At 40.9% G+C, this 13,662-nt stretch overlaps 1 protein-coding gene across 5 annotated transcripts in view; it reads right to left on the minus strand.

Moving 5' to 3' along the window:
- LARP1B (La ribonucleoprotein 1B) overlaps window positions 1-10,104 on the minus strand; it is a 29,643-nt gene extending 19,539 nt beyond the window's left edge. The window contains exons 1-6 of one of the 5 annotated variants that reach the window (XM_081021878.1): window positions 9,180-10,104; window positions 5,664-5,725; window positions 4,183-4,242; window positions 1,902-2,073; window positions 508-675; window positions 246-389 (exon numbers count right to left, since the gene is read on the minus strand). In XM_081021878.1, coding sequence (XP_080878004.1) covers window positions 246-389; window positions 508-675; window positions 1,902-2,073; window positions 4,183-4,242; window positions 5,664-5,725; window positions 9,180-9,561 — 988 coding nt within the window. In that variant the 5' untranslated portion in view covers window positions 9,562-10,104. The remainder of the gene's footprint in view (window positions 1-245; window positions 390-507; window positions 676-1,901; window positions 2,074-4,182; window positions 4,243-5,663; window positions 5,726-9,179) is intronic. The other 4 variants (XM_081021882.1, XM_081021880.1, XM_081021879.1 and 1 more) reach the window with 4 other exon arrangements.
- Window positions 10,105-13,662: the final 3,558 nt, after the last annotated feature.

Here is a 13,662-nt window from a genome sequence, read left to right on the forward strand (position 1 = left end):
ATGGGGTAGAAATATACTTTTACTTTCAGAAAACACATGGCAAAGTTTCTCACTAACATTATAATCATGGAATAAGAGGACTCTCTCTCTCAGGAAGCAATAATTGCTTAATGACAGGATAACAGGGAACAGAAGGACAATTTTCACAATGGAAGGACATAAATGGCAATTAACTAATTCCTATGGGAACAGACACTATTCGAACTGTCAATATAATTTTTTCATAATAATTTCTATTTTCATACTTCGAGGGTTTCCTCTTCCACGTCCTCTTCCTCTTCCTCTGCCCCTTCCTCTTCCTCTGTAAAACCCTCGAATACTGCCACCTTCACTTCTCACACTAGAGACTTCATCATGATCATCTCGTTTTTCTCTATCCCGTCGCCAGCCTTTTAGAAATAGGAGAAGAAATGTAGATTCCTAAAGTTACAGAAGTTACAGAAGTTTTAACAAGAAGTAGTTGTCAATTAAATGCAAACACAAATCAATAAAATTTAGATGACATACTAGTTCTTGTCTCATTGCGTCTGTTGTTGTGTGGCACAAGCTTGCCTGTTTCTGGCTGAGATCTTGAACTGTTCCGAGATCCTGGTCTATCTTGGCCTTCTGGCTTCATATCATCTAAATGAAGTGGCACCCATTTGTGCTTGTTACCTTCAAGTGTAAAATATAGAACTAGAATGCTGTTAAGAATACCCATTAACCCTATAAAATATATTACATTTACTAAGTACTAGTTCCCACATTTTGAATAAATATGCACATATGAATTCATTCTAAGAAGAACAGCAAATGTCACAAAGTAACTTTCTGAAAGTTACTTCATGAAAATACGTTCTGAACATATAAGAAATAGCTTCTCGTCCTATGCACAGTCCAAACTCAAATTTCAAACACTAGCAAGTTATTAGATGAGGGGGAGCTGTGGAGGAAGGCATGCTAGCTCTGCCTCCTTTCATTTTTGGCACCTTCCATAAGATGAAAGGTAGGGAGCTGTTATATCTGTGGGGACTCCTTGCATGTATGCAAACCCCAGAAAATCAGACTGCTGCAGGAATAGTAAGATATCACTGGTGGGCCTCAGTAAGATCTTAAAAGGACACTCTTTTAAAGCAGTTCTTCAGAAATGTAATCCCACTGTGCCTTTTACCACATTCATAAGTTCTGTGGGGATACCACTGAAAATACTATTCAGTTTAATGTGCTTTGGAGACAGTGAACAGTTTTATGTCATAGTAGTAATATTAATATTATAACTGCTCACTCTTTTGCACCTTTCTACCTTCCAACTCTTTTGAAACCTAACCTATGCTAATCCCAGATGAAGAATATCTGATTTCATACTTCTAGCCTATGTGAGTTTTTCCTGTAATATAAGCAGGATATTAGGTTGGTTGCCACCTCATTAAGTGACTTGTGGGGAAACAAGACACTGTCAGAGGATTAAGGAATTCCCTCTCATGACAAAACTGATGTGATGTACTCAAAGTGCTGAAGCAGCTCCTTGTTTCTGAATATGATTTTTGTGTTCTGCCTTAGATTAAAATTTTATCTAAGGATTCATCTGCATGCATTTGCAGTATGAGGTTACTGATCTTCACACAGAAAAAGCTAATGAAATTTCTTTATATATAAATTAATGCCCAAATTTAAAATTTTAGGAAAATGAAGATTTGCTAATTCCTAAAATGTTAATACAGCAAGATTTGTGCAAGCACAATAGAACAAGCACTATTGAAACAGTCGTAAATTAGAGTTTCAACCTTTAAAAAACTGTCAATAAAATTTACAAGAATATCAGAAATCAAGAGCACAAACACACATTACAGCTCCATTTTTTAAATTTAGTCATGATACCTCAGGTTATAGAAAACGTTATTAATATGCTAGCCCAGACCAACCTTTTTTCTTTTGATTGTTAATCTGAGCCTCATCTTCACTAACGTTTTCGCCAGGAATATCCGGATTTATTTCCAGGTTTTCTTTGATTTTGCTATTATTCTTCCTTTCATTCTTCTCTTCTTTCTCTTTTTTGATTGGAGTTTTTTTATTCTGATTGCTTATATTTTTACACTGTAACACAACAGGAAAAAAATTAGAGCTGAATCCTAACCCCATTCAAATATTTGCAGCCATCCCATCCCTGCTGCCAAATTTGAGCTCCATGATAAAAAAGCGAACCACTCTTTCCTACTGTCCTTTTATCAAGTGTTCAGCTGACATATGAAAAGGAACAGAATCACAGCAGAAACTGCCAGCAGAAACTCCCAGCCTCAACTTATATGTGTTGCCTATACTATCTGTACAGTCCCTATTCACATGTATTCAGAGCCAGCTATATGTATGAAGGCTCTGTACATGTTTCCAAGGAACCTGCAAAAGCAAGGTACATGGCACAATTAACATGTGAGGGGGGGCTTGCTACCACAATTCCTCTGTTGCCTTCCCCAATCACATCAGTGAGCACAAGAACATATGGACAGACCCAAGAAGGGTTTTTTTTGCTAAGTGTTGTCAGTATTGTTGTATATTATTAACTTGATTCAATCTACCTCAGTTCATTGTTAAATTTGTTTATTGCTACAAAAAAGTACTAAAAACTGCCTTTTCATATATGTGTATGTATAACTGAATAGTCATACCTTGGTTCTTGAATGTAATCCATTCCGGAAGTCCGTTCAACTCCCAAAACCGTTTGAAAACCAAGGTGCGGCTTCCGATTGGCTGCAGGAGCTTCCTGCACTCAAGCAGAAGCCGCGTCAGATGTTCGGCTTCCGAAAAAGTTTGAAAACCAGAACACTTACTTCCAGGGTTTTGGTGTTCGGGAGCCAAAATGTACGAGTACCAAGGCATTTGAGGACCAAGATATGTCTGTATTCCATTATTAGTAGAGTTAGATTTCCAGCTAATGTGACAACAGTTAAATCCATTATTATCACTATGGCTCCCTTTCTCTTCCCCACATGCTTCTACTAGCAGGCTCCTCTGCAATCCTTCCTTTTCTCTGTTTCCTTCTCTTTCTTTCTTTGGAGGCAACTTGCCGAAATAAGCAATAGCTGCTTCCTCAAAACCACTTTTGGTATCTACCTCAGCTGAGCAATGGTAGCTTTCTCTGCAAAACACTTTCATGTGGGTGAGTTACAAAGAGACAGATCATTTGCTACTACGAACCACTCAGACAGAACTCTCTGAGTGGAGCAGCTTTCTTGCAGCAGTGATGGTGGTCCATGTTCTTTCTCCTTCAAACAGGGTTTCACATAACACTAATCCAAGTTGTGTGATTTGTTTAAACCATGTGGCTGTTTAAACCTAAATGCTCCCATTTCATTCCTTCGTTTGTTCAGATGAAGCAACAAACCACAAGCCTTGCATTAGTGTAACATTCAAACCAGTGCTTATGGTTTGTTTCTCACAAATAAACCATGATTGGGACTCTAGTTATAGCTTTAAAGAACATAGGTTGCAATGGGTTTTGCTGCCACAGACAGAAGATTGGGACTGATCCTTTTCAGCTTAAGTACCATATCATTCCACATTCAATCAGATTTCTAAATCATACTTCAGAAAAATCAGCTACAAGAGTCCTGTGACATAGGGTAGAGAACCGTGAGCTATTTACAGAATGCTTTAGGAGAGGGAAAGGGGGCTGGCTGCCCAAAAATATTTTTCTGTAAATTGTCTAGCTGCCCTTGCTGATCTCCCAAACAGATACCTAGGTCATCTGTATGCAAAACAATTGTCATTAATTAACAGATCAGCCTTGTACAACTCAATTATGCTTTAAGAATGAACTGAACATTACGTGCATCAATTAGTTCTATCATACCTCACTGATATTGTGTTTTGCAAAGGTCACAATATGAAATTATTTTTATGTGGTACAGAAAAGAAAAGCCAGCTTGCTCACCTCCATCTCTTGTACCTTATAGCTGCTAGCTCCTCTGCTACCACATTGAACCTAAGCTTGTCTAGCATTCTGAAGCTGGGAAAGTTACAATACTGTTATGAAAAGAGCATTATGATGATAGTGCAGAGACAGGAGAAAATTGGCTGGTAGACAGAATTGTGAGAAGAGAAGAGTGCAATATCGTTTGTTATTTCTATGAGGCAAGAGATACCTGCCACATAGAAGTGGCAAACTTCATTGTTGTTGTTACAAAGAAACGTTAGAAGTGTACTTACTTCAGAGTTGGCAATTTCACTTGGTGTTGGCCAGTTTGATGCATCACTGAAGTCATTTGCCTGCAATGGTAATGAACACATCTTACTGTCCAGAAACATTTGTTCAATAGCAAGAAAGCACCCCCATTTGACACTGGATTTATGCTACAGTTTTACAGAAATGAGATCACAAAACAAAAATTATTGATTCTTACACATCCTGACTCGCAAAATAGGACAGTGAAAAACCAAACTCAGCAACGTGGTCAGCAATTCTGAATCCATACACCTTTTTTAAAAAAATGTGCTCAGTCATTTTTATGAAGGCAGTCTTTTCAAATTTGATATTAATGTTATGAAATAATTTGCATAATAATTAACAGTCAATGGATGTGAATTACTTGAAGCTAAAATCAGCAATTAAACATAGTGTCAGGGAAGAGTTAGAAGTTTCCAGTTTATCAGAGGGAGAAAGCATTCCCCAAGGGGGGAGGGAGAGCAGTGAATCTGATGGAAGGGAGCAAGAGGAACAACAGGGAGGGACTGGCTGTTCCCAGGAAAGGCAAGGGTTAAGTTCTAGCTCAGATTCGGAGGAGGGGAGATACAGGCCAGCTCTAGCCAGGAGGTTAGAAAAAAGAGCGGGAAAACGAAGGGAAGGGCGCCTTCGCCATTTTGAGGGTGGCTGGTCACGGAGAAGCAGAGCTCAGAAGGTATCTGAAATAAGTGACTCTGAGGAATAATAGCTAAGAACTGTTTATAAGATTATTTTGTTAATACACAATAAAAAGTTATAAAAGAACAAGAAGCGTTTGTGTGGTGATCTGAAGAGGACAACGACCAGTCCTGACACATAGCTTTTCTGCTTATCCTCTATTTCCAATATAACTCTTAGTAAGGAAAACTTTTCCATCACTTTGGAAAATTACATACAACACTCAGACTAGCTGTTTACTTCTCAAGATGCTCCTACAGTAACTTATCCCTTGTTCAGTTCGAAGGACAGACCATATTGTAAGATAACGGCTATCCTGAAAAAGGTATCAATAAATCTTTAATAAACTTTTTTGTTTTGCTTTAAAACAACTTTCAACAGTTTAATTTCTGGGTACTCCCACTTTCTAAAAAGCATATACAAATAGATTTTAAAAGCAACATTTGTATATGAGAAAAGAATTTCATGTAAGTCCACCAGCACTATCTTTCTTCCTGAACTTGAATAAGATGATAACTTAAAAGCTTTGCTTCAACAGTTCAGTAATAAGGGTGAAGCCTATGGTTCAGGTTTTATAGTCTTTTCCATATTAAAAAACCTATTTATGTGAAGTATGTGGTATCAAAGAAGTCCTTATGATAATTTAAATAAATATGCAAATACAGGATTATCAGTATATTACAATAAATGAATTTAATAATTAATTATAAAAGTATTAATTACTAATTAATATAATAATTTAAACCTAAGTTAATAGACTATAAAACTGATTTGGACTCCTAAAACATACCTTACTCGATTTCTTTACTTTCGATTTTCCAGCCTTTATGACTTTAGCAGAACTCTGCAATTCTAAAATGAATAAAAGAAAGATGTGATTCAAGTAATCTAGAAAGAGTAACAAAACCAAGTTCATCACATAATTTAAATAGTATGATTAATTTCTGCTCTCAAATTGTTTAAGTACAAGTTGAAACATAGAAATTCCACAAAGTACAAATGATTTTTTAAATTAACTGGATAACGATCGAACTTGAAAAAATCATTTTTTCAGCTTGTCAAATTAGCTTAAGTGTTAATTCTAATTTGAATACTGCTATTAGCCTTGTAAAATGCTAAGATTACTCACATCAAATTACTCACATAAGTTAGAATCTTATGGCTGCAATCCTATCCATACTTACCAGAAACCGTACCTCCCATTGATATCCTATCAATGGGACTTCTAGATAGGAGCCTATATAAAACTTGATGACTGAAACTCACACGTAGACTATATTACAAAAATAAAGATGCATGGCAATCTCAGTTTATGATAGCTTTAAAAAGAGATTTTGGTAGAAAAAAATAGATTAAAATGTATTTTTATACTCCAGTTAGTGCTTTATGAGCTGAAACTGGCACAGTTCATATTTGTAGATTTCAGAACAAATATCCAATCTATGTCAGACAAATTCTTACTTTACCATTATGCTTATAGATATATGTAACAACTATTTAAATATTTCAGTCTATGCCCCCACAGCTGTCACATGTGGAATACAAAATTCTGGAAAAATAAATACTCTTATAAACTTTGTATTATTAGGGCAAATATTAGGGCAAATATTACTGACTAATACATGATTAATGCTTCAAGTCTTCTCCATATCATATTCTGAACAGACATATGAGTGAAGATTCTAGAGCCAAAGTGAAAATAAAGGAACAAAACAGTCTAGTTTCAAGAAGTCAATCAAACATTAAGAATGTAAATAGTATACTATAAACAAAATCTAATTAAAACAAAAAACTATCTAGTGCTTAGCAGGCTAGCTAAATAATTAAAATTAATCTAATGTCAATTAATTGTTTGCATCTTTCTGGCGGTTATGAGGAAAAAATTATAACTGCTAGTCCTATCAAAAAGCATCAAGTATAGATGGAGGGGATGCTTTCCCTATACAGTATATGTTTAACAACCTAGGGAGGAGTGCAAATGTACACGAGCCTAACAAGATTGTGACCCCGTGCTGTACACTGTAGGAATTTAAGATGGAAGAGATATATTGTACACAGTACTACTTTGTAATATATTCCTTTTTAATATGTAACACATTTTGAATGTGAGCTAGTAACTTATCCAAAAGAGAAATAATATGATCAAAACAACAACTGTGTGGTAGAGATTATGCTCATTGTATTGCAGAAGAATAGTACTGTACTATTGGGGTATCCAATGCGACAACCATGTGCACCATGGTGGCCTCAGGCAACCCCCAATCTGGAGACCAATGGGGAGTGTCATAAACACCACTCTAAGCATTTTGGAGAAAGGGTTGAGTAGCATAATATATTACTAACCACCACCACATTTAGAGCAAGAACTAGTCTGGCATATCATATCTGACATCATCTTTTTTGAACATGGCTGCTTTAATATTCTATTCTCGCACTACAAGGTAGTGCCTGAGCAACTATCCATCTGTCTAGGCAAGCACGTAAAGCTGAATGCGCACAAGTTAAATGTGTGTAAATTGCAGTCTTACTGTGTAGAATCAGTTTGCATAGCATCACTTAATGAACTTATTACATGAAAGTTGAAGATATGCAAAACAAATTATCTATTTAACAAAATACTAATTAATGCTAATTAACCTTTTACTTTCCCTATTTTTTAAATGTAAAATACAAAAACTAGTTATTTATGGCAGAACTCTATTTTTATTTGTAAGGTATTTAAGCTAGAATATTCAACACATTTATTAGGGAGCAAGTACTTAAGAATTCCAACTAAATTAATTCTTTTATCCAAGTTTTAAATTGTACTGTTATATCACTTTAATCTAGCTAAGTCCCAGAGCACTAATATAATACCTTCTATTATCTCAAAGAATGCTGCAACTACTGCTGCTGAATTTGAATACCATTTCATGATAATTCCTGCTACACGGTGGCATACTGTGATTTGTGATCCACAAATTATATACAGTACAGCACATGCTAAAGTTTCTTGCAAGACCATCAAGCATGAACTACAAAGCAAAGCATGACTAATTACTACAGTGGTCATTCTCTAAAGACCTGTTAGCGCAAATGTATGTTTAAAAGCCTTGAATTTGCTTCCACCAGAATACTATCACAGGAACCCTAAACTATGAATAGCACCCTCAGGAAAAAATGAAGGAAACTCTATACAGAACTCACGCTTTTCAGTTTTATTGTAGCTAATGCCAAGTGTTGACAAACATGCACAGTGACCAAAGAAAGAGTAGAGGCTATTTCATATGTTAACTTGTTAAGTTTTTGTTTGGAAGTACTGCAAACTTATTTAACAGCACCACTCATACGTATAAGTTCACAAATATGTAGAACTGCAGTATACAGTGGTACCTCGGGTTAAGTAACAGTAATTAATTCGTTCTGGGGGTCCGTTCTTAACCTGAAACTGTTCTTAACCTGATGCACCACTTTAGCTAATGGGGCCTCCTGCTGCTGCCACGCCGCCGCCACATGATTTCTGTTCTCATCCTGAAGCAAAGTTCTTAACCTGAGGTACTATTTCTGGGTTAGTGGAGTCTGTAACCTGAAGCGTATGTAACCTGAAGCCTATGTAACCCCAGGTACCACTGTATATGCATACAACAGAGGTACATACACAACGATTTACATGCAAGCAGGAACAAACTATTCCCTGCACACAAGTGGCATCCAAACAGGATTCTGACACGAAGCAGACCAAGCAACAGGCATAAAGAAGGACAAAAACACAGAAAAGTTCTGCATGGGCATAGTGGGACTACAACAGTTCCCCACCACCACCACCACGACGTCTATCAAGTTAGATCTCTTCTCAGTCCCGTCCCGTCCCGTCCCCCCCCCAAATAAGAAGTAGCCACTTTCGCTTCTAGGCATCCCTACCGCCGCCAACTGAGTTCTGGCTTTCCCAACAGCTTCGCTCTCACCGTCCACCTCATAAAAGAACTCCAAGGCAGAAGAAGCCACACCTCTTCACGCTCATTTTCCTAATCTGACCATATATGCAACATGAGAGAGGGCAGGCAAGGCTGAAAAGAGCTCCCTGGCACCGGCTGGCTGGCTGGAGGCAAGCAAGCACACGCCTTTCTGCGAAGCCTGTGTCATTCGGGGTCGCCGCCGAAAGCGGGCGGGGGAGGGTGGAGAAAGAGAGAGAGAGGAAGAGAGAGGGGGCGCTTTAAAGAAACTTGAGAAGGAGGCAGCAGCAGCAGCAGCAGCACCACGCGGGGCTCTGGTCGTCCCCGCAGTAGGTCAAAACACAAGCTCCCTGTCCGCCCAGCCCTTTCCTTACCCGAGTCCTGCGGGGCGAGCTCGCTGCCGGCTGAGGCGCTGGAGGGGGATAAGCTGCCGCCGGAGACGGGGGGAGGCTTCCAGCGGGTCCAGGGGTTATCCTTGGGCGGGGGGGCCTCCACGGCCTGAGGCTGCTGCTGCTGCTGCTGCTGCCCCGGTTGGCACTTGTCGCCGTTGCTACTATCCTCTTCCTCGTCGTCGTCGCCGCCCTCTTGCTGCTGCTGCTGCAGCCCCTCACCGGAGCCGCTTTCCCGGGGGGCTTCGGTCACTTGGCCGGAAGGAAACAGGAGCTGCTCCTGATGGTTCTCTTCGGGCAGCCGGGCCCCGCCGCCGCTGCTCTTCTCCGCGCCGCGAAGTGGTGCCTGCGGGGCGGCCGCGGACATACCGAGAGGGGTACGCACCCGCTGTCCTGCCGCGCGCCCCTCTCCCTCCGCTCCCTGCGGGGCTGCCGTAGGGCGGGAGGGGGAAGAAGAAAGAGAGCCTCTAAGCTGAGCTGCTCCGTGCGGGGGGCCTGGCCCGCCCCACGGGGGCTGCGGCTGGCGGGGAAGCAGCCCCCCCGCCCCAACAGCGGCCTCCGGGGGCGTCGCCGCTCATTCACCTCAGCGGGTGGTTCAACCGCCACCGCCCCGTGCCGGGGGGGGGGGAGGGGGTTGTAGAGAGACGCGCGAGAGGGCCGCGCACGAGAACGCGTCGCCACCGCTCAGGGGCCGCCCGGGGTTGAGGGGCGGGGGTGGGGGGCAGGAGGAGGCGCCGGAGCCGAGGCACAGTTTTCGTGGGGCCTGCTTTGAGGTCCGGCAAGGAGCTCCGTCACAGCTGTCGCGCGTGTGTGCTTCCTCGCGCCGGGGGAGGCGGGGTGGGTGGGAAGAGGGGCGGGGACAGAGTCAGGGAAAGGAGTGAAGGGAGGGGGGTAAGAAGAAGGAGGCGGCGGCGGTGGCGGCGAACGGGCGAAGCGCTCTACAAAACGAGGGCGGAGCCTCTCCGAACCCCTTCGGCGCGTTGTGACATCACAACGGCCAACAGCGCGGAGGGAGGCCGCGTGCGTCTCTTCTCCGGGCTCGCCTACCCCCCCCCGCCCTTTTCGCTCCCCTCACCTCCGCCTCGGCTAGCCCCGCCTCCGCCCCGCCCGGAACGAGGAAGTGAGAGGCGGCGGAGCGCGGCCGTCCTCAACGGAGGACCTGGGAAGGGGAAGCGGCGGCGGCGTTCAGGGGGACGCCACCGTTTCCCCTTCGAATTAGATGGCCCGAAGGAATGCCGCTTCTTGCGGAGCACGACAGACGCCGGTCTCTGGGGGAGAGGGAGTCAGTTGACAAAGGATCTGTGGGGCGCGAAGGAAGCTCACCTTCGGCCACACCAGCATTTCTTCGCCTCAGGAGAAGCGGGGAAGGGTTATTTTGGGGAGCTTTTTTATTTTTATTAAGAGACTATGGGCAGGCTGCCTTGACATTGTAGACTTAAAAACAACTACCTGAACAAAATAATTAAGCGTTGTTGCATAGATTATAGCTTACTGCCGATTTACATCCCTGCCCCGCTCCCGGTGGCTGCATGCTGTAGGAGGAAGCACTAGCATTTTGAAGTTTACACCAGCACATGAGCGCACTCGGAGGGCGGCTGCTCCCCGCCCTCTTTCAATTTTGGCTTAACATACAATGGCTTTGAAGATCCAATAAGATTAAAATGTTCCAGAGTGATGCAGCGTTGGCTAAAACATCTTTCGAAGTAAAACTTAGTTGTGCTGTAGGCTCCCCTGATACAGTACTTAGCTGGGATGGTTCAACAGGGGGTTGGATTAGATGACTCCCCGAGATGCATTCCAACTCTATGATTCTTGTTTACCATGACACAGTAGACAAACGACTAGATTTTCTCTTGGAAAATTAATTCTGCAAACAACAAAAAGCGATTTGCACCTAAAAAGATGCTGTCATCTTCACTTGCAACACCTGTCTATAGCTTCTGTGGCTGTTCTTTGTGACATGCACATTTAAGAAAGCACCAAAGCAGTAAACAGTGGTGGTGTCCCAAAGGAACACAAGTGAACAGCACAAGCAACGCTGACACCAAACCCTACATACATTAAGCATAATAGAAACATTGCCACCCGACTCCACCCCCACCCATCTTCCCTCCCTCCACCCCCCTTTTTTTTCTTTCTTTTTTTTCTTCTCCCCCTAATGTCTCAACAAATGAAACGGATTTGTAAAAATGTTACATGGAATAAATACGAGGCATTACACTTACTTCTGTAAAACAAGAAAATCTTTAATAAAAATTTAAAACAACAACAACAGTGGTGGTGTCGTAGCAATCCATACATTCTAAATGTAGAATAATAATAGAACCAAATATGGAGCTGGAAGCCAACTTCAGCTTGTAATTCCATTTTATGTACAGTACATGTTGTAATAACCCAAGTTGCTTCCATTCTTCTAAGGTGAAAAACAGTAACTGCGCTTTTAAACAAAGGGGTGTTGTTACTTTCTGGTTCAGCTGTGGTCTATCCCAACAATGCTTATCAATGATGCCCTGCATTTGCTTTAATTCATTCTGCAGCATTTATTTTTATTTAGAATGATAAAGCAAACCGCTAAGTAGCATATGAAAAATTGTACATAAAATGCAGCTAAAATCCCCCAGACTATTTAAAATGCTAATGTAGTCACACCTGATAGTACCATAGGAAATGTCAGGTTAGACAGATTTTACTTACAGCTGAAACAGTATAGAATAGAAAGCATTCCTTCCATATCAGACATGCACCTAGAGAAGCTGCTTTGCAATTCATCACTTTAAAAAATTGCCCTACAAGCAATCCACAGCTCTTAAAGAATCCACAAGGTATTTTAAAAATGATATAAATACTAAATTTACATAACTACAAATAATTTTAGAAGGCAACTAGAACATGCCACTTAAAATGCATGAAGTTCATAAAATTGTGTATGTGAAATGGTTAGGAAAAAACTGCCTGTCTGTAAATCATGTGAACAGATAAAAATGTATGAGAAGAACCTAAACCACAAATGAAAGTGGTATTTTTCAGTGGTTATGAGGGCATCAGGAGGGCATTTTGCTCCATCTTGCATTACTGGGTAGAGACATTTAGGGGCATATAATGGGAGACAGCATATGTCTCTCCCACACTGTGATCAACTCCTGCCGGGAAACCTATGTCCCCACTGTGGAAGGACGTGTGGTTCCAGAAGTGGCCTCCACAGTCACTTACGGACTCATTGTTAAAACTGTGTTTATGGAAGACAATCTTACTCGGCTACGAGTGATCGTCAAAGAAGACTGTGGCTCATACTGTCCATTGAAGGATATTACATGCTACTTTGATTATGGACAGTGTTGATCTGGGTAAATCAGTTCTTAAATATAAGATCCTTCTTAAATAAGCTTTCTGAGTACAGGACATAAAGATCTAGCATTCATTTTGGCTCAAGTTTCAAGAATGGTGTTCTTTATATAGAATGATTTCCAATGTCATATGTTCCTAAACGATTCAAGATTGAACGGAGAACATGTTGACAAGGTCATTCGTTAGATTCATCAAGGCTGCATAGCAAAGACAAAACGGGTGATGTTTCTGGTTGAGAACACCTTTATGCCGAAGCATACTCCAAATAGTGTATATTCCCTGGAAGTAGACAATAATTAGATACAGCAAATATGAAACTTCAAATAGGAGCCACCCAATCCAGCTCCAGATAGAAGTGAATCCACAACCTGATTGGCCTACAGGAGAATTCCGGAATTAGCCAATCACGTGCAGCCCATTGTGTAAATAATGTATATAAAGCAGATACTTTGAGGGAACCTCCATTCCCTCCTCACCACTATGAGCTGAATAAAGAGCATGAAATCCACTCTCGATTCTGAATATATTTCAATGTATGAGCATTGTGTTTTGTTTTTTCACTATTGAGTAATTCAGGTTCTTGGGAGAGTTGTCTTGGAAGAAGTCAACTATTTTCATATAAAACATTGCCATTTAAGATTACATAGAGCCCATGGGTACGGCAATCCCAGTTGCAGAGCCTACTAAAATTTGGTTTGGCTACTCAGTTCGGATACAGTACTTTCATTGGAGCCTAATGACATAAGCAACTGTCTACAAGAAGGCTCTTCACAATACAGACCAGCAGCATGAAAATGTTTTTGCAAGGTTTTATTGAAAAATATAAAATGCAGTTTAGAAAAGTACACAGAATTCTGAAACTTACTTTCATTTAACTATGATTTTCCTTTTTGATTAGAACACCATTAGTAAATTCTTTTAAATGAAATGTGTTAGGCAAGAGTATTAGAGACATTTGAATATAGTAAGGCCACAAAACTTTGTTATCAAAGACTTTGTTACCAAGAATTTTGCTGGTCTTTGAAATACAGAATGCACTTTAAATGCAAGATTAATTAATTCTATAAAATACTGTTGAAAGCATATGATTATGACACACTAATTCACAACACATAAACAGTAG

This window comes from Podarcis pityusensis, assembly GCF_964106645.2.
Source record: "Podarcis pityusensis genome assembly, chromosome: 9".
Classification (NCBI taxonomy): Eukaryota; Metazoa; Chordata; class Lepidosauria; order Squamata; family Lacertidae; genus Podarcis; species Podarcis pityusensis.